At 37.9% G+C, this 26,937-nt stretch overlaps 3 protein-coding genes and 1 long non-coding RNA gene across 6 annotated transcripts in view; 3 read left to right on the top strand and 1 right to left on the bottom strand.

Moving 5' to 3' along the window:
• Positions 1–6,488, bottom strand: part of LOC114457809 (uncharacterized) — a 6,593-nt gene extending 105 nt beyond the window's left edge. The window contains exons 1-5 of one of the 2 annotated variants that reach the window (XR_003672961.1): positions 6,403–6,488; positions 6,058–6,122; positions 1,987–2,081; positions 1,680–1,876; positions 1–301 (exon numbers count right to left, since the gene is read on the bottom strand). The exon at positions 1–301 is cut by the window's left edge and continues 105 nt beyond it. This is a non-coding gene — a long non-coding RNA (uncharacterized LOC114457809). The remainder of the gene's footprint in view (positions 302–1,679; positions 1,877–1,986; positions 2,082–6,057; positions 6,123–6,402) is intronic. The other variant, XR_003672962.1, reaches the window with a different exon arrangement.
• paplnb (papilin b, proteoglycan-like sulfated glycoprotein) lies at positions 253–8,980 on the top strand. The gene is made up of 13 exons (XM_028439903.1): positions 253–311; positions 494–574; positions 1,815–1,924; positions 2,034–2,094; positions 2,168–2,270; positions 3,541–3,671; positions 3,917–4,231; positions 5,621–5,797; positions 5,872–6,022; positions 6,102–6,182; positions 6,428–6,563; positions 6,659–6,737; positions 8,625–8,980. Exons 2-13 carry the CDS (start codon positions 518–520, stop codon positions 8,904–8,906), a joined length of 1,683 nt encoding a protein of 560 aa, XP_028295704.1. The 5' UTR covers positions 253–311; positions 494–517; the 3' UTR covers positions 8,907–8,980.
• Positions 8,981–9,624: 644 nt separating this feature from the next.
• LOC114457706 (enhancer of rudimentary homolog) lies at positions 9,625–13,360 on the top strand. The gene is made up of 4 exons (XM_028439734.1): positions 9,625–9,769; positions 10,386–10,473; positions 12,594–12,714; positions 12,808–13,360. The coding sequence occupies exons 1-4, from the start codon at positions 9,767–9,769 to the stop codon at positions 12,911–12,913; spliced, it is 318 nt and encodes a 105-aa protein (XP_028295535.1). The 5' UTR covers positions 9,625–9,766; the 3' UTR covers positions 12,914–13,360.
• A 1,168-nt stretch (positions 13,361–14,528) lies between these two features.
• On the top strand, positions 14,529–26,613 carry smek1 (SMEK homolog 1, suppressor of mek1 (Dictyostelium)). Of its 2 annotated transcripts, none has more exons than XM_028439460.1 (15): positions 14,529–15,499; positions 15,625–15,680; positions 17,422–17,520; positions 17,605–18,222; positions 19,438–19,515; positions 19,605–19,721; positions 21,353–21,469; positions 21,566–21,697; positions 21,897–21,999; positions 22,087–22,245; positions 22,323–22,492; positions 23,160–23,302; positions 23,427–23,617; positions 25,035–25,246; positions 25,474–26,613. In XM_028439460.1, the coding sequence occupies exons 1-15, from the start codon at positions 15,358–15,360 to the stop codon at positions 25,597–25,599; spliced, it is 2,463 nt and encodes an 820-aa protein (XP_028295261.1). In that variant the 5' UTR covers positions 14,529–15,357; the 3' UTR covers positions 25,600–26,613. The 2 variants fall into 2 exon arrangements, with proteins under 2 accessions (XP_028295261.1, XP_028295262.1); XM_028439461.1 differs by having other exon boundaries at positions 14,530–15,499; positions 23,163–23,302.
• Positions 26,614–26,937: the final 324 nt, after the last annotated feature.

Here is a 26,937-nt window from a genome sequence, read left to right as displayed (position 1 = left end):
CATAACAATTTTATTTAAATATTTTTGACTGATTAAATGACATTAGTGTGTCTAAATCCTCATCTTTCAGACACAGCTTCCAATGAATAAAAGCATTTGATAATTCTCACAAAAGATACAAACACAGATTTTTTTTAGGGGGGAAAAGCAGGAAAACCTATGTTTTATGTGTGGTTGAAATCTGACACTTTATGGGCCGTGATGTTGGTGAGCAGAGGGTTGAAATGTGGGTGTCAGAACGTATACCTTCACTACTGAGGTGCACATTCCTCTCTGCTGCTCGTCCACCAAGTGAGAGGGACTACAGGAAGGTAAGAGAGAAATATAGTTGGTAAAGACTTATTTACTTTTTTCTTGTATTTTTAATTAATCTATTCCTTCACGTTTGGGGAAAAACTGTGAATATTGTGCCTTTGACTATTTTGGTTTTGCTTGTGAACAAATATTTGAAAACTGAAGTGCACAAGGAGTGATTTATGGACATCTCTAATAGTTCAGCAGTGATATTTTGGCCATCATGAACATCCTACAAGTCCTGTCGCTCCTACAGTTGTTGGTTGGTGCTGCTTTTTCAGTAAGTCTCACTTTCAGCAGCATTATTAACACAGCATGCATGTTCTTTACAGAATACATAAAAAAAAAAAAAAGAAATGTAATAACACTTAACCTCTAGAAAAATTGTCAATTTTACTATGACATGCTTTAAAGCAGACATTCTCGCCCTTGGGGTAAGGAACCCATTTGGTGTGTGAGGGTCACCAGATGCCTTCAAGAAACATAGGAATATTTTTTTAACAATTATTTTTGCATATTTTTACCCTTTTTCTGCAACTACACCAAACATACCATATTTTAACCTATTTTCATCACTTTTTCTTGCTCCTTTTAATGTATTTTTGCTACATTACTCCCATTTCTGCCACTTCTCCATCAAATTTCAATGCCTTTTCTCCACAGTTTTTCCACTTTCAAAACTTTTTCGGCACTTATAAACCCTTTCCACCACTTTTACCACCTACTGTCACATATGTTGACCCCTAATTGTCACTTTTAACCTCTTTTTTTACCATAGTTCATGCTTATTTTACATTCACAATTTGCCATGCCCATTATTTGCCAGTGTACTGATTTCCATTTCTGGCACTTTTAAGCCAATATTGACACTTTGAATCCTTATCACTACTTCATCTGTCAGTTTTTGGCCACTGCAACTTGCCATTTTTAACCAGTTTCTTTGATTTAAATAGAAAAAAAAAAAACCCATTTCATTAACTTTTCCACATTATTTGATCACTTTTAACCCATTTTTATTTCTGATTAAAACAAGGATTTTAATCATTTCCTGGATGACAGTAGATATGAAGTGGATATTATTCTGATAAATAAATACATGTGGTTATCACAGATTCATAGAACAATGGATCATTATTTTGTTGACTTTATGGATGGGCCCCAAAAATCTCTCCCCTTTATCCCCCCCTTATATGGCCCTGTCTCCACACGACTGTTCTTCAATGTTCATGCCTGTGTTCAACCACAGTTTCTCCTTTATTTTGGGGGTCGTGGGTGAAAAAGTTTGAGAACCACTGCTTTAAAGGATGCTGTTTGTTTATCACTGAGTGGCTTTATTCAGACATTATGCAGCACATATGGATCTGGTTTGTGGTTAGGTGTCCCACCTTCTATTTTGGAGTCCCTTGCCTGCTCATGGTGTGTGTTAGTGGTTGGTGGTGGCTGTGAGATGGTCTGTGTGTACCAGAGGGCGGGCCGGCAGGATTCTCACAGTTTTTGCCGCTTTTTTTTTCTTCCTAAAGCAAACACAGACTGTCCGTGACTACTGGGGCGAGTTCGGAGCCTATGGGCCCTGCAGCCGCACCTGTGGCACAGGAGTGGCAATGAGGGTCAGGAAGTGTCTTACCTCCAGGTAGGCCATGATGATTTATTCACCTCTGTAAGTCAACATTACTTTAATATTAAAGTATTTACAATATTTATCACGCTGAGTGACGTCCTGTCTGTCTGTTGCTCTGCAGGACAGATGGAGGACATAACTGCTTAGGATCCTCCAAGTCATTCCTTACCTGCAACACACATGTAAATATGTCATTATTTGTCAATCACACCATAAAAATCAAGTATTTTAATTCTGTCTTTCTGTCTTTTGTAGGAATGCCCAGCTGGATCTAAAGATTTCAGAGAGCAACAGTGCTCCCAGTTTGACGGAACAGACTTCCAAGGACAACGTCACACATGGCAGCCTTACTATGGAGGTACAGCTGAAGAGATAAAGCTTTTCAACTAGTTAGCCTCCCTTAAAAGCTCTTATACACTCTGAAAAATAGAATTTCAGCAGTTGTTGAAGTAACTCAGAGTTTTGAGTGAGTTTTATTCAGATTTCTGTTTTAGTGAAGGCAGTTTAAACCTGTTATTCTCATTGGAATGAACCTGCAACAATGTCTGATGTCAAATATATCTCTGCTTTCCCTAGAATTGGTCGAGAAAAATCCCTAGGAAAAGATAATCAGATTTGTTGTTCAGTTTCATACGTGTATTTTCTTCCAACTTAAAATTGTAATATTATTTATCAAGCAAACTAAAATTTTATTTTAAGGTCACAACAAAAAGTAATTTTCATTAAACCATAGCAGAAGCGGAGTGGTGGCCTAATGACGACACATTATTTAGTTGGAAAAACTGAAAACTTTGAGTTGACTTGTGTTCAGGACTACTGCAAAATATTGATTAGAGAACAATAACATTATTTAGTCCATGTCAATTAAATCAATTGTGTTAATCTAAATTAATAACTTGTTTTCAAAGAACTTCATTCATTTGAAACAATTCAGTTAAGTTGTTCTGTGGAAGACTTTTAGGGCCACAGAAGAAAAATCTATTTGGAGGCTAAAAAAATTTAAAAAAAAGTTGAGATGAAAAAAAAAAAAAACGAAAATCAACGTCGAGATTTTTTAGGGGCACTGAAGGAAAAAAAGAAAAAAGTCGGAGAAAAAAAAAAAAAAAAAAAAAAGTTGAAAATCAAAGTTGAGATTTTTTAGGGCCACTGACAAAAAAAAACAAAAAAAAAACGTCAGAGGTAAAAAATAAAAAAAAAATAAAAAAAAAAAATCTGTACTTCAAGAAAAAAGTAAAAAATAGATGTCAACTTCTTTTTTTTTTACCTCCAAAAAGAAATCTCAACTTTAATTTTCAACTTTTTTTTTGTAAAAAAAAAAAAAAATACTTACTTTGTATTTTGACTTTTTTTGTGAAGTGCATGACACTGTTTTTGTTTTAGCCTCCAAATTTTTTTTCTTCTGTTTGCCCTAAAACTCTTTCGTACTTTTCTTCCATTAGCGTAATATGATAACTTCTCTGGATCTACCAGATTATTTTTTCAATTAACTGTATCCTTTTTTTTGACAAATGTTTGTTGCCAAGAACATCAACAAATCTATTTCTATCCGTAATTACTGCAAAATAGAATATAGTCTTATTTGCAAACAGGCAGACTTGTGTTTTTTTTGTTGTTAATCTTCATTTTAGGGAGCAATCCCTGCGAGCTGAACTGTGTCCCATTGGGTGAAGATTTCTTCTACCGCCACAAACCAGCTGTAGTGGATGGAACAAAGTGCTACGTGGGTCGAAGTGAGATCTGTGTTGCTGGTGTCTGCAGGGTGAGAGTTTAGAAATGAATTTTAGTTAGTCAAAAACCCAACTTTGATGGTCGTCATAAAACACGAACATTAAACAGAATACATGCATTGATTGAGCTGCTTAATGCTTTTATTTAATCTTATATGAGTCAATATAAGTTAGTGGTTCTAAGGTTGTTAAATGTTATGTTATTGGAGATTTTGTAAACACTTTCAATGTTTTAGAGTCTTATGAGTCTCTCATGCCGTGGTTTGTCACTTTGCAGGTTTTGACCCATGGTGAATTCATGGGTTTGGATGAAAATGTTAACTCAGCGCAATCCCCTGTTTTGGTTCCTCTGGCTCCTCGTCAAAGAGAAACACACGTGTATTTCTACAAAGCCGGAGTGTACGGTCAGTGCTCTGTCAGCTGTGATGGAGGCCTACAGCGCCGCAGCGTGGAGTGTTGGATCCAAGACCCGTCCAATCCTCGAGTGGTGGAGGAGACTAACTGTATTACCCTGGGCCTGCAGAGGCCCAACAGTCAGCTGGCCTGTAACATACATCCATGTGCAGAGTATAGCCTCTCCAGCTTCAGTGTGGTTGGTATCTCACATGTGCATTCTTTTCTAGTAGGGAGGCACGATATTATCTGCACGTTTTCTGTAATGGCCGATATTGACTTTAGAATTAAGTATTGGGCATCGGCCATTCCGCCTTTATAACTGATTGATAAAATAACAGGCTTTGCTTCCTTGATCAACACATAGGCTGTGTTCGAAATGGCATACTAACATACTATACACTACAAACTCAATGACTACTTATACTAAAAGTATTAGGATGATTAGTATGATGACCGTTCCCATGCAGATGCATTTCGAACCTACAATGACAAAAAACTAGAAGCACACTGAGGCTAAATATCGCTGTTGATTCTCCACCTTTGGAAGTTCTGAAAACATTTTAAGTGAGAAAGTGACCAAGTAGAATATCAACATGTGGTCATTTGATCCATGAAACTCCCGTAAACACATTTCATGCCGACATTTTGGAGATTTTCGGAGACCCGCCATTGTGCTACTGACTAAACTTCCGGTTAAAGGTCCCACGTCATGCTATTTTTCACCCATCTCCTTTTGTTCTAAGAACACCAAAAACATAGTATTTGAGGTTTATTTTCCCAAACTCGCCTGTTTTTCAGAGTTTTAGCCTCTGAAAAATCACTTTCTGAGCAACTCTACACAAACAGGCTGACTTATGCATATTCATGAGTGGGCGTGTCTATCGACGGGACACTGACTTCCTCCTCCCCGCACGGTGACGTAGGGCCAGAGGACGGCCCGCCCTCCTCCCACCCACTCCGTAGCCGAGCTCATGCTGCTTTATAAACACGAGACAGAGCGTGGGGGCGGGGCTTTCGCAGGTACATACATAGACTGTAGAAAATACATACATGGCACTGCGCGAAGGACGCGGAAATGTTCACCTTCGTGGGCGTGTCTGTTTACATGTCAATCACTGCAGAGAGCTTCCTGGAGGCGTGGCTTCTCCAGCTCAGGGCCGCAGTCAAATTCGTCATCAAAGTGGGAACGCGTCATCAAATTGGAGCGAGGTGTTTGGGCTCACCCTGCAGTAAGAAAGGAGCAAATCACCCTCTAACTAACGATTGAGGGAATCAATGAAAAAACACTTTGGTGCATGTGTATGAAGCCCTAATAGCACTTTTATAATTTTTAAAGCACAGAAAAGTCGATTTAGCGTAACGTTGGCCCTTTAACTTCAAAACAAGAGCCTTTTTTACAAAAGCGTTAAAAGACTAATGGAAGACAATGTGATAAACTAGAGAAACAAATTTATCGCTGCAATCGGTTTTTGTATCGGTTATCGGCCATATTGGTTATCTGTAAAAAAATCCAAAATCGTGCATCCCTAATTTCTATGGTCACTTCTATGGACTCGCGAGGTTAAAACCCTGTTTTTGTGTTCAGTGTTCAGTGACCTGTGGTGAAGGACAGCAGATGAGGGAGGTAGTTTGTGTGGGACCAGGAGGTGAACGACTGGCTGAACATGCCTGCAGTGGACTGGTTCCACCTCCTTCTGTTCAGGCCTGCCATACACCAGCCTGTCACACACACATAACCTGGCATGTAACAGCGTTTGGCCTGGTAAGTAGACTGAAATGAGTCACATTACAATAAAAGTATCACTATTGCACCACAGTCCTCTCATGTGTCCAAAGTGCACCAGAAGCTGTGGAGGTGGAGTGAGGGAGAGGAGGGTTGGTTGTCTCGATGCACATTTGAAAGCCTACCCGGAGTCTCGATGTGGCTCAGACTTAAAACCCAATTCTGTGGAGACATGTAACTCACAGCCCTGCACTGAACCACAACGTGAGCAAAGTCATAAACGTCAGAACATTTTGTACCTGCATGTGCTTCCTCGATCTTATTAGGTTTTCTTCCTTCAAAGGGGTTCCTAGCGTGCAAGTCCCTGCAGCAGGTGGTAGCACAATGAGAAGATTTGTACCACATGTTCCAACAGATCCTGCAGGTATTTGGGAATCTATCACTGTTAAGCTAAACTAATGTTCTAATGTGCTTCTAGTACAGATCGTACTGTTCATTAATGTCCTTAATCCTAAAAATATAATGTTGACATTCTAAAAAGAAAATAACCACTGAATGTAAAGCACATACATTTATAGATACACTGCTTTTGAAAACGACACCATAAAGATGTGTTATATTTAGTCCAGCGAAAGTACGTTTACCTTCACCTGTGTTTACATTCTGTAGCCTCAGGACCAAACACAAACACTGCCACGGTTGTGCACTGTCAACTGTCCACGTATGGCTGTTGTCCGGATGGGAACACGCCTGCTGCTGGGCACAGGAGGGAGGGGTGCCCACGAGAGGATTGTGTTAACAGCAGGTATCTATAGTTTTCATCACTCTGTGCCTCTAAAATACATCATATGAAAGTTACTTCTCTCTTTAAAATGTTAAAAGGAGTTTTTTTTTTTTTAGGTTTGGTTGCTGTTTGGATGAACTGACAGCAGCTAAAGGCTTTGGACGTGCTGGATGTCCTGAGTATCAAACACCTGTGGTAACACTGATGCATTTTTATTAGATTTTTTTCTTTTTAATTGAAATACTTTATTAATCCCTGAAGGGAAACTGGGGTTTTTACACTTTGTTATTTTAGGGACATGATTCTCACGCACATAGGCCCGACTCACACACCTGTGGACATGCATTAATGGAGAGATGTCAGACTGGGTCTGCTTTTACTATGAAGGGAGCACACCAGAGCATTGTTGGGGTTCGGTGCTTTGCTCAAGGGCACCTCGACAGTGATTGAGAAATGCCCTGGCACCTCTCCAGCTACTTGAACCATCGACCTTCCGGTTCCTAACACATGTCCCTACGGATTGAGTTACTGCCGGTGTAGTGTAAAATAATCCTACGCGTGATGGCCTCCTACAGGCGCATGCGCACTAAGAGCAGTAATCAATATTAACACATATACGTACAATGTTTTCGTATCTTAAATTTTCCTACTACGATAAACCCTAATTCTAACGCTAACCCTAACCCTAAAAATCAAAGGAAAGATTCTCACCCATTTTTTTAAACATGACGGACGTGCATGCGCAGTTGGCCATGTGCGCATGCCCATTGTTTACCATAGGAAACTTTCACGGTAGGGATATTGTACACTACACCGCCCCTGTTTCTTGATTTGGATTATTTCCTATAAAGGGGTTTTCAATTACTTTTAAGTTTTTTATAATACAGGTTTTATTGTATTTAGACTAGTAGTAGTATTTGACCTAAACCCATTTTACCTGTACTGGTTTTTACAACATTGTCCTTCCAGATAATATAAAGCTTCCGACTGAAATATCTTTCCATTTCTGAGTTCTGACCCAATTCAGTTGCTTTTCCGGAGCACTAAACCATTGTGAAGCAGGCGATAAGGTAGAACGCTGGCTTTCAATTGAATTGGAATTTTATTTTGGCAGTCTTCAGAAAAACAAAAAACAGAACAAACAACACTATTGAGCCGAAAGCGTGTAGGTTGACGCAAAAGCTTATAGACACTTACCCCATCTCAAAAAACAAAACAAAATCTCTAGATAATATTTTTTTTAAATAAAATAAAAATGAGGAAACTAATGTTATTAGTTTTATAATACACATTCAATATATATTCTACACAAAGTTTCATATATACATGCACGTCAAACATTTACACATACAGTACGTACACACATATACACACATGCATACATATATACACGTATACTGTAGATATGCATACATACTCGTTCATGTCCATGACATGTACATAATATTAATAATATACAAAATAATATTTACTACACACATTATACATTAATAATATTCTAAATCACAATATATACTTTTCATTATGTTTATTAAGTATTAATATATTATCATTTTCTCCACATTTGTCACCAGACTGGCTTAATTGATTACACCCCACAACACAATATGCACAGCTGTAGCATCACATTGCACTTTTGGTACAATCAAAATAGTTGATCCTTACCCACCCCTTCCATTGTCCTACCTTGACTCCCTCTCCCCTGTTCCTTTCTCCTTCACCAATGTGTAACACTGCCCTCTCTTTACATATTCCACCTTTAATGAAGTTTTTCTTACCCTTCCTTTGGGAGGACTGGTGATGAATGAATAAAAATAAAATAATTGTATTTATTTCATTGCAATAATAAAACATGCATAGCTGTTGTGAAAAGATTGCACTACATGTAGTGTTGACCTTCGACAGTGTGTGCAGACAAGGTGAAAAAAAAAATAGTATAGTTTTTTCTTTATACTAAGGGAACGCGGGACCAGAGAAGGAGTGTGAGAGCCATTTTGGAAGTTATTATGGCTCAGATATAGCAAACATTTACACCTATTTAATGTCTTGGCTCTAATCATGATACACCGTGTCTCTCTTTAGCAACACCCATCAACGCGTGGAGCCCCCTCCTCTGATGATGTGTGCTCCCTGCCCAAGGATGAGGGATCATGTGACACCTGGAAATCCAGCTTCTACTTTGACTCTGCCACAAACAAATGTAGTGAATTCTGGTTTGGAGGATGCCAAGGAAATGCCAATAACTTTGAGTCGCTGACTGCGTGCCAAGCCCAGTGCCAGGGTGTGGTGAGGGAGCCTGTGACCTGGCCTGGCAGAGGAACCCCAAGGAGGGGGTCACCACCCAGGAGCACCCCGAGACCATAACCAGATCTACTCACTTTTGCAGAAAAATAGATTGATATTGTGTCATAACTGTCAAATAAAAAGTCATATGAATATACAGGTTTTTATAATGTTACACAGAAATTCAAATACTTGAGTACCATTTTAAATAAGCCATATTCCATGGAACCTTTATACATCTATTTATCATCACTGTACAGATGACGTCATGAATAGTCTTGATTGCAATATCTCAACCTTCATAATTTTCCTGCAGATGCAAAAAGATGAAAAATATCTGTGAATTGACTTTTAGTATCTGGTAAACTTGTCTTTTTCTGCTCACATTTGATTTAAAATAATTGAATAAATAAAAAATGTCCAGTTAAAAAAGGCTTGTTTACTTAACTTCTTTTTTTTTGTCAAAGTACAAATTCAACACAGTAATGTTTTGTTTAAGTAATTATAGAATTACATTTGATCTTTGCTCTTAACGACCCATATCGCAGAGCATTTAAACATTGACTTTTAAAACACGCAGTTTGTTATATCAAAAGAAACAATATGTGTGCAGTGCAAGACGGAAAAAAATATTAATTTACGTGTAAAAGTAACTACTTTACGTCATAGGACTGTATAGTATTTCCTTTTTAATAAGGCACATGTGTAAAAACACACAAAAACAAAACAAAAAAAACTATGTTTTCCCGTTACCAAACAAGCTGCGTCCTTTATTTTGAAAGCACCAATATTTACGGTCGTGTTGGAATAGGTTTGGCGTCATTTCCTGTAGCAGGCAAACTGATTTGCACAGCAGCTATACTAGTGTTAAGTTGTCTTTTTTTAATTTGTGTTTTTTAAACTTTATATTTACTTTTACAAGGATTCGTATAAGCGTAAACATGGTAAGCGTAACCAAGCTACAATTATTAGCAGTAGCCTCACCTTTTCTAGTCAGTCTGCCGTGGCCTAGTTACCAACACTGTCTGAATGTTTACGCCATAATTTACTTTTGGCCCTTATTATTCTTTTCTAGTGTAGTTTGCACTCTTTAATCAAAACACGTGTTTGTGGTGTACGTGAGTGTGGTTTACGAGAGTTTAGCGGTTGAATGACCAACATTTTTAGCAACATTTTAGCTGCTCCTGTTGTGGTATAACTGGTGAGTGCTTCAGACAATGACGGATTTCCGGTTGCGTCGAGTAGTAATGATCGGGTTTTTTACCATTAAATATAATGTCAGCTGGGATTTGACAAGACTAACATGTTTATTTCACATAAGGATAGCCATGTTAGAAAAATGTATGTTTTTGAGCGGACAGCTGAACTGTTTTAATGTTGATATGTTGTCCATTGGCACCGGAAGCGGAAGTCGTTCATCAGGTATAATGTACACCAGTTGGAGCCCAACATGCTAAGATGCTTTTGCTTAAAAAAAAGGCGACCAACGTGACACGAACTGAGCGATTTGGTAGTGATGTCCACTACATTTGTTATCTTACAACTCATTATTTGTTACAGTCCCACACAATTTTGCTTGTCCAGCCGACAAAGAGACCAGAGGGCCGCACATACGCGGATTACGAGTCTGTAAATGAATGCATGGAAGGTGAGTGTGTAAATCAATTTAAACAGGATTTTTTAAAACATCTCAAACGACAACTTTGTATCCATTGTTTGTGTATGTATTTGTAATCCATGCCCTCTTAGACATGTTAACATTTAGCCAGAAATGGTCAGTATTGTAGCTTTGTAAATGGCAAATGTTATCAAAATCCCTATTTTTGTGCTTATTTTGTGAATTGTAAAACAAGGCAGACATATAATATCAAACAGTGAATAATCATGAAAGGGAAAGGGAATTTTGGGTCAGTTGCCACAACTTAGAAGATTGTATAAATGCATCACAGAAAATGTTCTAGAAAAGATAATTTTAAAATCTTTGGCCTTAAAAAAATAAAATAAATAAACTTCAGCTTTAAATACCTGTCTTTAATGATTGTCATGTTTTCATAATGACAGAATCGATTTTTTCATAATATATATATATATATTAGGAAGTGTCTCCTAATATGTATTTATATATTGGCAGTCTATCCACACTAAAGGTGACTTTGCCAGATTTTCTCTACATAAGCGTAACCTTACGTGCCTGTGTTTTCAGAGGTCTAAGGCTGTAGTTCCCAACCTTTCTTGTCTTGTGTACCCCTTGAGCCTTTTTGTCATACCATGAGTACCCCCTCACTCATACCTGTTCATGATTCTCCAAAAGTAGAACACAACACAACTGAATATTCAACGCAAGTCATTTTATTTCATCTTCTTAAATTGAACAATTAATATTCAGGCATTATCTTCTTATTTAACTCAAATTAAACAAAATGAAGTTGCCTTCAAGGCAATAAAAAATGATAAATATAAGAAATGATATTATAGTAAACGTTTTTATTAGTAATACTGTATCATCAATACTAATATATTATGGTGATATTGTTGTTAAATAATAACTAAAAATAATAAGTAATATAAATACAAAACTAATAATTAACCTGCTTGTGTTATGACATTTAGCACAAAAGTAGCTTCTTTGAATATCTCCCATTTAAACTTTAAAAACAAGTCATAGCGCACACGTACCATTTTATTGACAGACTTGTGAAATGACTGAGAATATTTTTTATTATCTTGGAAATAAATTTTTAATTTTTCCACGTACCCCCTGCAATCTGCTCACGTACCCCTGGTTGGGAACCACTGGTCTAAGGCACCTGACTCAAGGAATCTTCCTTCTGCTGCCGTGGGTTCGAATCCCACATTTGACATATGTTTTTTCATTTTAGCATATTTAACACTGCAAATTCCACCTTTAAAAATACACATTTTAGAGTATTTCCTGGGTTATGCTTAGGGATAGGGTTAGGGCTAAAATAAAAGGGTTAGCGGGGTAGCTAAAAATAAATATGAGCTAAAATAAAGCTGATGGAACTTTAAGTCACATGGTGCACCTATCACGTGACCTAAACTGGCCAATGAGGGGAGTCAATTGACACGTATTACATACCTATAGCTGCTGCCGATATATTTTTACTAGGTTTTTGTTGTACTAAGAAGAAAATATTCATCATGCTCTTGGTGCTAAATAGTTTTTCCACCATTTTCTATATCCAAAGCTTTTGTCTTATATCAGGTTTTTCTCAGGAAATGTAATGTGATTTTATGTACATCATAGTGTACAACATTACAAATGTCTTGAACCTAAAGTTTCTCTTTTTTTTATATTTATATATATATATATATATATATTTATTTCAACAAATGAAGCCTCTAACTAAACACTGCTAAAGGAGCTGTTAAAAACACAGCTAAGCTATTGTTTATTGTTGCTTGAAAAAAAAAAATGGTTTTGATAGATGCAACCCCCAATACTTTTTTATACCAAGAAAGGAAATTGCTTTGTTGTGTTAAATTTCTACCTAAAACAATCGTTTTCTATAATAGTAGTTAATTCAAAAGGGAATTTTAAAAATACACGTTTATTCAACTGCAGTGTGACCCAAAAAAATTTATTATTTTATTGCAAGATATTCTGTATTAGACGTATTGTAACTTATGTAGCATTACCAATCTTTTTAATACAAGGCACTGATGGCGTTCCTGTTGTTTTTATATAAATGGTAATGTTAATTAAAGCTCTGTTTTACGTTACCATGCTGTATATTTTTTTTGCAGGTGTTTGCAAGATGTATGAAGAACATCTGAAGAGAATGAACCCCAACAGTCCATCCATCACATATGACATCAGTCAGTTGTTTGATTTCACTGATGACTTGGCAGATCTCAGCTGTCTTGTGTAAGTGTTAGTTGTTTTTTTTTTTTTTGTCTTTTTTATGGTTCCAGTGCAATGGAACCCATCAGTGAACCTTTTCTTTCTCTCCCTCTACAGGTACAGAGCGGACACTCAGACGTACCAACCGTACAACAAAGACTGGATTAAGGAGAAGATCTACGTGTTGCTACGGCGTCAGGCTCAGCAAGCATCAAAGTCGTAAGTTAGCAACAGGTTAACTTGCGACTGAACATCAAAGGAGTTTGAGTGATACGACAGTGAAACAGTGCCGCGGAACGCCCAACAGACATCCTCTCATAATTTACACTGGGGAGAAGAGTGTGTGAAGTAATACATGTGACATTTTGAGGTGGAACATTTTTAATTGTTACCCTTTGACATCAATAAGTCGAGTGACCGTAGTCATTTCATGTACTTGTGTTTCTTTTCTCTGCCTTTAAACTTTCTATCTGAATGTTTTTTGGGTTTTTTTTTATCTGTGATGAAAAGCTTTTCAGTGCATTTTCAAATGGGGACAATGAATGGTTTTCTATTTTACATTTTCTGTATTGTTATAAACACATTAGGATGTGAATTCACTTTGATCTGCAACCAGTTGACTGATGTTTGTTTGTCCTTTTGAATCAAATAAAGTGCTGTTTCTGACTTATTTCTTTAGTATTTCACTACAATGAAAAACATTTGCAAATATGTGCCTGAGTGAGCTTTTTATTTGTAGGTTTTGTAAAGACATGACTTCGATTCATTTTTTTTTTTACCCCTCAACCATTCTGTTTAGTGTATTATCTGGATTAGGGATGTGGGGTAATGGAGTTGATGTCAGCTGACTGGTTCAAGGTTAAACCTATGTTGCCATCCTTCACTCCTTCAATATAACTGACTAAATAAATGTGTTTTGGAATATTGGAATAATCAAGGGGAAATGTCTATTCTTGCAGTGAATATACACATTCCCGTAAATGGTGTATGTTGGATACTTTACTCAGCCTGCATTGTTTTTCAACTTTATTTTTATGTGGATTACTTTGGTATGTCTCAATGTATTTTCCTGACAATCCATTAGTATCATAATGTTAAAGCAAAAAGCCACTTGATGGGTGAAGCCCCTTGAAACATATACCACTGGGTTATGGGGAAAATAAACTTCTGATTATCATACCTTGGAAATTAAGTTCTATGTAGATGGGAACACTTTAAAAGTCGATTTCCAGTTAGAAATTGACTTCACAGCAGTGCACAAAGCAAAACAAATGCAGTAAGTTTAGATCTTCGACTGCTCAGACAGTCCTCACCACAACCCAAATGGAAAATCTATATAAATACCCAACCCCCAACATGTACAGTTCTATCTACTATGCTTTTCAAAGCTTAAACTTTGAGAAAAAAAACAATATTGTTTAAGTGACATTGTGAATGCTAATCTATCTAAATTATATTTTCCCGTTGCTGTCAAAATGGAGGGGATTGTTTGAATTATTTTGTGTGAGGTTAATGCTCATATATATGGAAGTGTAGAGCTGCCACAGGGGAAAATATATTTTGGATCACTATATTGTATGAACAATATAGTTGTGCAAACATGCATGTTGTACAAACAATATACTATTATTCATACAATATAGTGATCCAAAATATGTTTTCCTATTTCGCAGCTTTACGTTTCCTTACATATATCCATGTTTATGTGTTTATTTTTTTATTTAATCGTACAGTGACACTAGTAGTCCTAATGTTATGGCAGGTCTGTTTAGTTTGGCGTCCAACTTCAGTTTTATTGATGTTACTGTCACTTTAAATTTGGCGGGTTGCCCTGTTGTTGCCGTGCTGGAAACCCCGTACAAAACTCTGAAGGGACCCAAGATGGCGGAGTACTCACGGGGGGCACTTAGCAATTATCTGAGCTACACGTCGGGAATGAATGGCCAATAGCAGTATGATGTGAAGCGATACCTCGAAGTAATTACACGACTTCAGTTTGTTGGTTTGCATTGTTTTTGGGATGCACGAATACGAGTAAGGGGAGAGTGGTCTCTCCGCGGCCCAGAGCCAGAACATGGCGGAACACTTGGGGAAGAAATAGCAGCTAACGCTAGCCTGGCGCAATATTTACAGATTATGTAAACGTTGCTTCGTGGTTTCAAACGGTGCTTTTACGCATGTACACACGAAATAAAAGTAGCCATCGGGAATGTGTTCAACTTTGTGTTGTATCGCTGAGAATGCGAGTGAATGGCGTTAGCGTACGGGCTAGCACGCAAACACGCTAACGCTAGCTTCCAGCGAACAGTCTGTACTCATGAGCAGAGACGTTCTTTAATAAGCTAAAGCACTGCGACTGTTCCGGGGTGATATTTACTTTCCCTCACACGAGTGGGTGCTGTGATTTTTTTTAACACATGCTAACCATTGTTGTGTCATTTCATTCAAAGTTGACGTCTCTGCTATCTTTGACACAATGGGAACTTTGCGTTTACTGTTATAAACCTGGCCAGTGAAGTCTCAAAGTGACTGAATAAAAAAAAGAGTAGACATTGTGGTTTATGTTGGTGTCTACTACGTCAGAGAGTTGTTGTTGTTTACTAAACCAACACAAGTCGTTCCAGCAGCGTAGGGTTGAAATAACAGTGGTGGAAACAAGCTTCCAGCATGACGGACACTCGTAGGAGAGTCAAAGTGTATACTCTGAATGAGGACAGGCAGTGGGATGACCGTGGGACTGGTCACGTGTCCTGGGGTTACGTGGAACGGTTGAAAGGCACGTCTCTGCTAGTCCGAGCCGAGAGTGATGGTGAGTGAGAATGACGTTATTACCCTTTAATGCCCATTAGAGTGCCAACAACAGTATTTGATGTGAATGTAACTATCACTATCCTGCTTTATAATAATGATCTGTAACATGTTGTCACTCTGCAGGATCCTTACTGTTGGAGTCCAAAATCAACCCAAACACAGCCTATCAGAAGCAACAGGTCAGTGCAAGGAAAGCATGAAACTCTATTTTTTTTAAATTTATTGTGGATTTTAATTCCGTAAACAAACACATTGTTTAACATATTACTTTATAGTGCTTTTAGAATGGGGACAAAATCCAAGTCCAATCTGTTAATCAAATCATAGAAAATCCAGATTTGTTGAATGTGGCTTTCTTTTTTAAAGATGCTGTGATTATTTCCATCCATTGGACCTAATTTGCGTTAGCGGTGATCCGATATTGATATTGGATTATATCGGACTGCATCTAAAATCACCGATATACTAGGGCTGGGCAAAAAAAATCAATTTAATTGAATGTGTAGACAAAAATTATTTTGTAAATTAGAGTTTAAAATATAAAAAAAGTAGGCTATATGTATGTATGCTACAGGAAGAGTTTTTTTTTATTGTCATGTTATATGTTATAAAATATATAGTTATCTGATTTCTTAATCAGAACATTTTAGCTACAGTGAAGTTGCTGTTGTCTTGAGGACAATCACAGCAATAAAGTTGCACTTTTGACAATATGTCTGATGTCTGCAGTCATTTTTAAGTGCATTATAAAAAGAAATCGAATCAAAAAAAGTTGTATCGGGACATCCCTAATTTGCGTAAAACAAAAAGGAACATATAAAGGTTGTAATTGCCGCTAGTAAGATTTTTATTTCCTCGAGTGTAAACATTCCGTTTATTGACATTTTTAGGAAAGTTTCAAACGAAAAAGGATGTAAAAGTTTGAAATTACTGCTCAAAAGCTTGTTTTCATTTCTCTCGTAAAACACTCCTTTTTATGGACATTTAGTTAGTTAACAGGTTTTGTCCATTGCATTGTGGGATGTAGAGTGTTGTAGAAAGATTCAAAATGTTTTTACTTTATTGTTAATCGTGATTCTTTTTTGTGCTAGACAACGCCCCCCCAGCAGTGCCAAACTAACTTCTCAACACATTTCTGGTGTTTTCATGGATTGAAAGTTGTGGCAAAGCCATTGCGGTGATATCACGTTTGAATACTGCATACTAAACACTAACTCAAACAAACATGAGCACAAGCAAAATCCCTGTCTTCCTTGTCCACAATAAATCATAGTAAGAATGAAGTAAAAACATTGTTAAGCATCCATTTACAGGACCCACAATGCAATACATGGTTGCAAATCCCTATAAGGGTATTATTATATAATAATAATGTTATGAAGCATATCACTTTTAAAACTACATTTAAACCCTGAAAGGTTATGGATAAAATTGGTTTTAATTTTCACATTTGCTTGTGTATACAGCGAGCTACACACATGGCTTCTTCTTTTTGGAAACATATCAGGAGATCAAAGTAAATTTCCTGAAAAACATTAATCTGAATAAAAGAAACCATAGCATTATTCAAAGGGAAGACAAACAACTTGGTGGAATTATTACGCAGATGTCAATGGGAACTTCAAAGCGATCAGCAGCCGCCTCTGAAGAAGACTGGCAGTTGACTGTCGGAAAAATGTCAGGAGATGAAAGTGAATTTCCTGAAAAACAGTTATCTGAATAAATTAAACCAAGTTAACATATTCTCCTTTTTTTTATAAAGGAAAAGCTGTTTACTTTCAGGGCAACATCAGAATGTTCAAGTCTTTCTTAATATCCAGTAACGTTGATGCTCTAAATGTATTTTGTCTACTGAAAGTCTTACCAGCGAGCAGTAAAACCATGGATTTCCTCTAATGATTAAATTTTTTTCCCCTCAAGGACACATTGATTGTTTGGTCCGAGGCCGAGAATTATGACTTGGCTCTCAGCTTCCAGGAGAAGGCTGGCTGTGATGAAATCTGGGAGAAAATATGCCAGGTAATTTGATTACGTTTGTGTGCACTTTTTGTATATATCACTGCATTTGATGTATAACAATGGACATTTCCTCTGGTTGTTAAGGTTCAGGGAAAGGACCCTTCAGTGGACATCACACAGGACGTGGTGGATGAGTCAGAGGAGGAGAGATATGACGACATGTCGTCACCTGGTCTGGAATTACCTCCCTGTGAACTGAATCGCTTGGAGGATCTTGCAGAGATGGTGGCGTCCTCACTGCCGTCACCGCTGCGGCGTGAGAAACTTGCACTGGCCGTGGAGAACGAAGGCTACATCCGCAAGCTCCTCGAGTTATTTCGTGTGTGCGAGGATTTGGAGAACAGAGAAGGACTGCACCACCTGTATGAAATCATTAAAGGCATCTTCTTGCTGAATCGCACTGCACTGTTTGAGGTTATGTTTTCTGAAGAGTGCATTATGGACGTCATTGGTTGTTTGGAGTTTGATCCCGCGCTCCCGCAGCCACGGCGGCATCGAGAGTTTCTCACCAAGACGGCCCGCTTTAAGGAGGTGATCCCCATCTCTGATCCTGAACTGCGACAGAAAATCCATCAGACGTATCGCGTGCAGTACATTCAGGACATGGTGCTGCCCACGCCGTCTGTGTTTGAGGAAAACATGCTGTCCACCCTGCACTCCTTCATCTTTTTCAACAAGGTGGAGATAGTGGGCATGCTACAGGTGAGCTCCACCAACACATGCAGCACCTTTGACCAGGGCTGGAGTCAATTATAATCGTAATCACCTGATAAAAAATTTTTGTTAAAATTGTAAATTACAATTTAATTAAATGCAAAACTGGGGAACCAAGTATCAACTTTTCCCACTACTACTAAAAGGCTCAGACGCCCACACCAAAATAATCAATACCAATATTTTCTTGGATTTCGTGAAGCCTAATGAGGTAACCTAGAGATGAGAAGCAAATTGGATGATATATAATGTTTTTTAGTGTATTTTACAGCTGATTTAAAACATGGGTTAAAACTGACCAGTTATCATAAAAGATGCTAACAGAAAGCTAACACAAGAGGAAGGTTACATTTGATGGGGTTGTTTATTACAGACTTTATGATTAATTGTAATTGGGAACATAATTGTTATTGACTTTCAGGCAAAAATTATAATTGTAATTGGGAAAAATGCTGGTCACCGTAATTGGAATTGAGTTGTAATTGAACATGGATAAAAAAGACGTAATTGTAAAATGTAATTGACCCCAAACCTGCCTTTGGCTTCATTTTTCTGAAGTTCGATGTAGAATTTTTAATAATCCTGTAATTTCTATCGGAATAAAGTTGATCCTGACTTTCTCTCTCTCACACACACACACACACACACACACACACACACACTCACTCAGTGCCAGGAAAACAACACAAAGCATGTGTACACACAAGTGTAGTAAGGCTCGTAAATGGACTCTTGTTTTGATTGTGTGTGCTTTATCTTGGCAGATGTCTGTTATTTCTGGTCATGTGACCTTGGTGTTTTGGTACTATGTCAACTCAGCAGTGTTTATGTTTGGCTGTCTCCATGGAGATGGAGAAGTGTTGTGTAAATCAGTTCTGTTGTGCCACAGGGAAAAGTCAAACAGGCCTGTGCCGTTTACTGTGACGGTTTGGAAGCAAACGTGGCCATTTTTTGTTTCATTTTCTACTTCCTTAATAAGTACAGCAGGTAGACTATAGCAAAGATAAAGAAAAAAGGTAGTTTGTCTCTGAAATGTTTATTAGAGAATGTGTGGAGAAAAGTAAAAGATGCAAAAAAAACTGCATCATATCTTGCTTGCCAACACTATTGCCAGTAATGTAGTCGTTAACGTGACATTGTAAGGGCAGTTGAAAACCATTAGGTTAACCATTAAACTCACCTCTTTTTCATCCGTGCCGTCAGGATGACGAGAAGTTCTTGACAGACCTCTTTGCACAGCTAACAGATGAAGCTACCGACGACGACAAAAGACATGAGCTGGTATGTGAGAATTATTCAGAGATGACAATTTTTGAATAATTGTGTGAATTATTTGTCACTGCACTGCTTTTGTTTTTGTTTTAATGCAGGTAAATTTCCTCAAGGAATTCTGTGCATTTTCACAAACATTACAACCTCAAAACAGAGATGCTTTTTTCAAGACATTGTCAAATATGGGCATTCTGCCTGCACTAGAGGTCATACTGGTGAGTGTGGCACACAACACATTCTTATGTTTTACTGTTTCTAGTATTTATTAGCTTTGAAAATGTTGTTGGTGTCTAACAGAGAGCATGTTGGCGTCTGCGACCTGAGATTTACAACAATTGGCCTTAGAAGAAAGTGGAACTTCATCCCATCCATAGATTCAATCTTTATGTTCCTGTGTTTCCAACACTTCCCGCATTAATTTTTTACAATTCTGGTTTTTTTTTTTCTTTTTTAGAAATAATCCATTTTTTCCAGACAATATTAGTTTTTGATTACTTTGAGGGAGCAAAATAAATACTGGTAAAAAATCAAAACCATAATTAAACAAAAATGTATGTCAAAAATTAAAATGTAATTTAAAATAATGTGTAAGATACAATTAAAGTTAGAAATAAGTTGTATTGCTGGGCGGTGCACCTAAAGAGCGGTCCCTAGAAACATTTCCCACAAAGAAAAATCCTTTGAATCACAGTGACGTTTCATCCATATTCTGTCAATTTCCATGTTCAACGGTGAATTCCATTTTCCGTGATTCTGTGTTTTATAGGGCCCTACTTTTGCACCTAGTAGAGCTGGGTATCATGGCCAATTTCCTGAATCGATTCTGATTAATAAGGTTTTGAATCAATTAATCACGATTCGATTTTGATTCAGTATTGATTAATTGATCGTTCAAATTTTACTTTGATATTAATATGATGGTTCCAAACTTATGACTTAAGTTGGGGTGACTTACCCATACAGTATTTGCACTGAATGCACTCACGTTGTACAGGCACAGTACTCTTATTTTAACGTAACACTACAGCTCAAGACTACTGAGGGGTATTCCAGAAAGGAGGCTCAACATACTCTGAGTCTATCTATAAATTAGGTCAAAATACGCCGCAATGGGAAACTCTGGGTATCTGATTCCATTACAGCTGGTATGAAGTGGGTCAATCAACCTTGAGTATGTAAACCTTGGGTTACTTACGTGCACGAGTGCGATAAAAAGCCATCAAAAATGGATTTTACGATAGATGTCAGTAGACGATTTAATGCAGATCAACCTCAGTGTCTAAATGCTCTGCGTCCACAATGTTATAAATAAAACTACAGTTTGTAAAAAAAACGTAAAGCAGCACACAACATTTGTAACAATGTGAGTGCACATCTGTGGTGTTACTAATGTGTGTCAGAGAAGAGTGTCGAGGTAGATTAAAGTGTTCATTGAGAAGCGGTGTTCAGGTGGGTGGAGCCAGGTATAAATCCATGGTTTCTTAGACAAAACCTGTTAGCGAGCAAGTTCAGTTCACTGAGAATGTTACAATGGTAACATACTAATAATGCAACTTACTTCGCTTTCAAGAATGGAATACTCAGTTTCAATCATTTGAGCTCGAACATACTCAGTTTGAACATAACCCACTTTCTGGAATACCCCTTTGGGGTTAGAGTATAAAAACAAAACAAATTTCAGCCCCTATGAATCGTAGAGAATAGTTATTTTTATTTAATTTTGAATGATTATGTTTTCCTTATTTAATCTGTTCTCAAATTACATCTCATTTAGTCAATGTTTTTTTCAAACTTTTCTTTGAGTAGACATCTACAATGTGCTGAAAAATGTCTTTTAATCAATCAGGGAATGGATGACGTTCAGGTGCGTGGGGCAGCCACAGACATCTTCTCCTACCTGGTAGAATACAATCCTTCCATGGTGCGAGAGTTCGTCATGCAGGAGTCTCAGCAAAACGACGATGTGAGTTCACGTGGGCAGACGTTATGAAACCGAACACATTTAAATCCAATAATTTCATGCGGAGGAGAAAAACACGTGCACCAATTTGCTTTGCAGGACATCCTATTGATCAACCTGATCATCGAGCACATGATCTGTGATACAGACCCAGAACTTGGTGGAGCTGTGCAATTAATGGGTCTGCTACGAACTCTAGTCGACCCAGAGAACATGTTGGCTACGGCAAATGTGAGTTTACATGAAACTTTTACACAGATTAGTGACAGACAACCAATAAATTATCACTGAAACGCTGCTCTCTCATTTCTGTTAAGTCTAATGATAGTTTTAAAAACTCCCTTACATACAAAAAGGCAAAATACAGATTACTACTCTCATTTAACTGAATAACTGCTTTGATACAAGATGTTTGTTTTTCCCTCGTCAGAAAACAGAAAAAACTGAGTTTCTGAGCTTTTTCTACAAGCACTGTATGCATGTCCTGTCCGCTCCTTTACTAGCCAACACCACAGAAGAAAAACCCAGCAAAGGTATTGTGTGTGTGTGTGTGTGTGTTTAGTATAAGTCTATTGCCTTCTCTCTGGGATTCAAGAAGCGTTTGTTTTCCTCTTTCTCAGATGATTTTCAGACATCGCAGCTGCTGGCATTGATTTTGGAGTTGCTAACGTTTTGTGTCGAGCACCACACGTATCACATCAAAAACTACATCATCAACAAGGACATTCTCAGGAGGGTTCTGGTGCTCACTGCCTCGCAGCACGCCTTCCTTGCACTATGTAAGTCAAATATACCCCGAAAAGAAACTAAGAATGTAAGAAAATGTAATTCTCTTGGTCTGTGTGTCCGTGCTCAGGTGCGCTGCGCTTCATGCGGAGAATTATCGGTCTGAAAGATGAGTTCTATAATCGTTACATCATGCGAAACTTTCTCTTTGAGCCCGTCGTCAAGGCCTTCCTCAATAACGGCTCACGCTACAATCTCATGAACTCTGCCATCATTGAGATGTTTGAATATGTTCGTGTGGTGAGTATCCAATGTGCACACCTGGACACGAAGTTAACCTTTGAAGAGGATTTTCAATTGTTAGATTAAATGAAGAAGAAAAAAATAGAAAAGGGAAGCCACTCTTATTTTATGTGAATTCCTTATTTACTTATTTTAAAATTGTAAAATCAATTAACAAGGTGAACAGATTGGCCAACTGTAAGTTTAATTCAATGTTTCATCATGTTAAAGTGTGTTACAAATACAGAGTAGACAGGATTAGTGCAAAAAGTGACAAAATATTAGAATACAGTTGCTTCATATTTATTGTGTGTGATGTGTTAATTAAGAAAAAAAAAAAAACATAATTTTAAACCAGAAATTTTTGTTTTTACCAAATCAGACATTTCAGGGGACCCCATTTTAATTCCAGGCAGCCCCACATAGGATCACGACCCCAAGGTTGTGTAGCTAATTTTCACCCCTAGCTGTGATTATTTGTGCAGTTGTTAACTTGTTTTATTGACTTGTTTAATGTAATCAGCCCTGTCGTATTCTCTCAAATCTCAATTTCCTTATTTTTATTCATTTTAAATTCATTCTATCTCTGTCCTCGTTTTAAATTGCCCTTCCTTTTTTCTACCCCCCTTTTTCCCCCCATCGCCTCTTTTTTTTTTCCTCCTCTCTCATCTTCCATTGCTCCCAGGAGGACGTGAAGTCTCTCACTGCTCACATAGTAGAGAATTATTGGAAGGCACTGGAAGACGTGGATTACGTTCAGACCTTCAAAGGCCTCAAACTACGGTATGAGCAGCAACGAGAGAGGCAAGATAACCCAAAACTGGACAGGTGAGAGCACCCAAGTGTTCAACAACATGCACAATTACATTTTTCCATAGTTTACAAAATTAGTTTGAAGCAATTTTGAGTATTTTGTAAGTTTTTCATGTTGAAACTCTGCATTCTTGTGTAGCATGCGCTCTATACTGAGAAACCACCGCTTCCGCCGTGATGCACGGACGCTGGAGGACGAAGAGGAGACATGGTTGAACACAGACGAAGACGAACTTGAAGATGGAGAGACAGTGGTCCGTCCCTCGGACAAGATGAAGAGTGAGGATGACCTCATGGAACCCATCAGCAAATTCATGGAGAGAAAAAAGTGTAAGTTTGTTTCGGGAAGCATTTCTGGGAAGGATTGAAGCTTTGGGAGAGCAAAACGTGTTGGAACCCATCAACGACACTTTTTATTAGACTGGTTTTTAGTAGATTGTGTTTTTGCCATTGGTAACAGTGACACAGTGATAGGATGTTATTTTTTTTTCAGGGTTGTAATTAAGCAATATCAAGACCTAATCACACCAGTGCAGATTTTTCAGCACAACCTCGAGTGAGATATTGCTTTTATACAACAGTTCTACAAACGCATTTTATTAGTGAACAGTAATAAGTGACAAGACATTATGATTTTTGTTTATTTTAACATTTGGCACACGCGCTACGTTCACACTGCAGCCAAATGCAACAAGAAAACTGTTAAAGACCGTCTGAACAACATTTTTTTCAAATTCGACTCACGTCACTTTCATATGTGCTTCTAAATCCGTTACGTATCCGATCTTTTTGCAATGTGACCGCAGTCTAAAGAACCGAGGTGCTTTCTATCCAAATCCTACGTCATCGCATCAACATTACGGTGTAAAGAAGTAGCAGCCATTACACAGCAAACGGCTAGAGGGATAAACCTTGCTCTCTTCTTTTTCACTCTCCTTTAAGGCTGCACAATTAATCAATATAAAATCCAAATCAGATTATTTATTGAGGGGGATTTTTTAAAATTCAAAATTGGAAAATAAACTATCCCGTTTAATCATGTGTAATCACGGCAAGAGTGTCTCTCCCTTTACAAACTGTAGAAAAACAAGTTTCAAACACGTTTAATGTGATAGTCTTCTTTTTTTAAATGTGAATTTTGTGAGGTTTTTTTTCTAATGAAAGGTTCTCTTTTTAAAAAGGGATTGATTTTAGGTTGGGCGGGTTGTTATTTTATCAGTCCGACAGGGGATTTAAGATTTTATGTTAAAGCTTTGCAGTTGCATTCTATTCCCAATACGTGAATTTGTTTTCACTTTTTTTAATGAAAAGAAAATACTTGCAATGATTAAATCTTTTTTTATTTAAGTGGGGGAAAAAGAATCAAAATTGGAATCAAAAATGGAGTTTTCAAAGTAAAAAAAAAATCATGATTTTGTTTTGAGCTAAAATCTTGCAGCCTTATTTTCCTTGAAGTTATGTAGTGCTGATTTGTGTTGGAAAGAAACTTTCTCAGTGCGACACACGGTCCTACATTGGGCGCCTCCATATTTACTAACGTAAACACCGTATGTGCCTGGGTTAGAATCTGTCATCTGTTGTTTCATAGAGATGAGGATTTTTTTAGATGAATTAATCTAGAAATATGTTGATTCATTTAGGAATATCTCACCAGTTTTCACTGTAAAAAAAATGTGCTCATAATTGTCCAAAAGTACTAATAGTAATTAAGAAATATTTGTTTTTGTTCCTTCCTGATTCCCTCCAGTGAAAGACACAGAGGACAAAGAAGTATTCGGGAAGTCCAGTTTGTCGGGGAGGCCGAATCCCAGCTTCAAATTCTCGTTCTCCGGCTCGACTAAAACCAGCCTATCGAGTCCTCCTTCGTCTGCCTCGTTGAACCCAGGCTCTCCGGGATCACCAGGATCTCCAGGTTCAGGGGCACGGAGCTCACCTCCCACCACAATTGTAACCGCAAAGGTAACACTAGCTTCTTAGAAATTGTTGTAATATGAGTTCAGCCTCATGTCATCTTTTAACTTGAGTCACAAGCCAGCCCTGGATTTCATCTTAGTGCTTTTGTTTGACAAAAACATTGAATTTGTTGATTTATGATCTTGGCAAAAATAACGAAGCATGAGGCCCGACAAATGTTTGGAAGCAGATGAGAGTAAACCTTGATGGTTTTTGTCTTCTCTCTGTTCCAGGGAGGTTTAGTGGGACTGGTGGACTATCCTGACGACGACGACGATGAGGATGACGAAGAGGAGGATGACGGGGAAAGTAAAGAAGATAATTTGCCACCGACAAAGAAGTCCAAACTGAGCTCCTAAAGAGCCATTTCTGTCTCAGCTTGTGCTCTGTGCAGTTGTGGGGCTGAGACTTTGCAAAGGAATGATCAAACTTGTAAACAAATTTGATGAATGAAAGCCACCCTCACTTTCAGCGGGTGGCCAAATAAGGAGCAGACTGGGATTAACACGAGCCTCCCATGACTAGCCCATTCATATAAGTGCCAATCTGAGGACCAGGAGCAAAGAGCGTCTGTTAAGACGAGAAGATGAGTTTAGTTCTAGAGGACGAGATCTCACTAAGTCTTCATCTGACTTGGGATTCTGTAATTTAGAGACTCGGGGAGAAGACCACGTACTAAAACAAGGCAGACTGAAATCCCAGAGAGCCCTCAGGGCTTAGACCATAACCCACTGCCCCTCCGCCCCTCACTCAGGGAAGGACATCACAACGGTCCAGATGGGTCGGCCATTTCTGACCCCCAACCACCACTCGCACCCCCATCCAATCCTAGCTCCCTTTCTGTTCCTTTCCTCTTCTGCTCTTCTTCCCTCTGTTGCTTTTTTTGGTTTTTTTTCTAAGTTAGTATAGAGGACCAGACCAGACCAGAGGCAGCGCGCAGCAACCAGCTGTCCTTGTTGTCATTTGATGATGTCATCAGTGTTGTTTCTCAGCGGACGTTCTTTCTCTGTGGAGAGAAAAAAAAAAAGCCAGCAGTTTCTTCGTTCATTTCATTTTGGTCCCTATTTGTCTCGATCTTGTTTCCTTGTTATTTTGTAAATGACAACAAAAAAGACCTGCCTTTAAATGTTCAGGATGTTTTAAGTCACACTTGAACAGGTTTTTAAAGACCTCAGTAGGTGAGCTAGTTTTACCCTTTTGCCCTTTGAAACTGCAGACTTTTTGGAGAATTTGTAATCCCGTCTTGATTAAAGATTGAGTGGAATTCTAGATGCGATGAAGTCATATCTTCTTATTTTTCCCCCTCTTTTACATGAGTGTACACTTAGTTGTTCAGATTTTTTGGGACCATTAAAATGAACTTTGCTGTAAAATGTCCTACTACTGTTTGTCCTAAACATGGTTTCCTTTAATTGGACTCTTGGCTTGTTATGAATAAACCAAGTGTACTAAATAGGATAAAAACTAATCAAATTAAATCAATGCACACTTAGGAGGTCCTGTTCCATCAGTTATTCTATGGTTCTATTATTCTACAGTAATGAGTTGAGACTTACGAGAGCAGATGTAACCATTAGTCGCCACCAGGTGGTGCCATCGGCCTGAGAAGTGACTCCTTGAGTAACTTGCACATATTCCTAACTTGGTATTTTGTGTGCTTTTGATTCAGATAAACAGTGATTTTCATTTTCTCATTG

Source organism: Gouania willdenowi, chromosome 24 (assembly GCF_900634775.1).
Source record: "Gouania willdenowi chromosome 24, fGouWil2.1, whole genome shotgun sequence".
Lineage (NCBI taxonomy): Eukaryota > Metazoa > Chordata > Actinopteri > Blenniiformes > Gobiesocidae > Gouania > Gouania willdenowi.
This window is presented reverse-complemented; position numbering and strand designations above follow the sequence as displayed.

Excerpts from the sequence above, each read along its gene's own strand:
- paplnb (XM_028439903.1), top strand. The coding sequence starts at position 518 with ATGAACATCCTACAAGTCCTGTCGCTCCTACAGTTGTTGGTTGGTGCT. Across the intron at positions 575-1,814 it reads TGGTTGGTGCTGCTTTTTCA|CAAACACAGACTGTCCGTGA; the intron begins GTAAGTCTCACT and ends TTCTTCCTAAAG. Across the intron at positions 1,925-2,033 it reads AGGAAGTGTCTTACCTCCAG|GACAGATGGAGGACATAACT; the intron begins GTAGGCCATGAT and ends GTTGCTCTGCAG.
- LOC114457706 (XM_028439734.1), top strand. Across the intron at positions 10,474-12,593 it reads TGTAAATGAATGCATGGAAG|GTGTTTGCAAGATGTATGAA; the intron begins GTGAGTGTGTAA and ends TTTTTTTTGCAG. Across the intron at positions 12,715-12,807 it reads GCAGATCTCAGCTGTCTTGT|GTACAGAGCGGACACTCAGA; the intron begins GTAAGTGTTAGT and ends CTCCCTCTACAG.
- smek1 (XM_028439460.1), top strand. The coding sequence starts at position 15,358 with ATGACGGACACTCGTAGGAGAGTCAAAGTGTATACTCTGAATGAGGAC. Across the intron at positions 21,470-21,565 it reads AGTCTCAGCAAAACGACGAT|GACATCCTATTGATCAACCT; the intron begins GTGAGTTCACGT and ends TTTGCTTTGCAG. Across the intron at positions 23,303-23,426 it reads GATAACCCAAAACTGGACAG|CATGCGCTCTATACTGAGAA; the intron begins GTGAGAGCACCC and ends ATTCTTGTGTAG.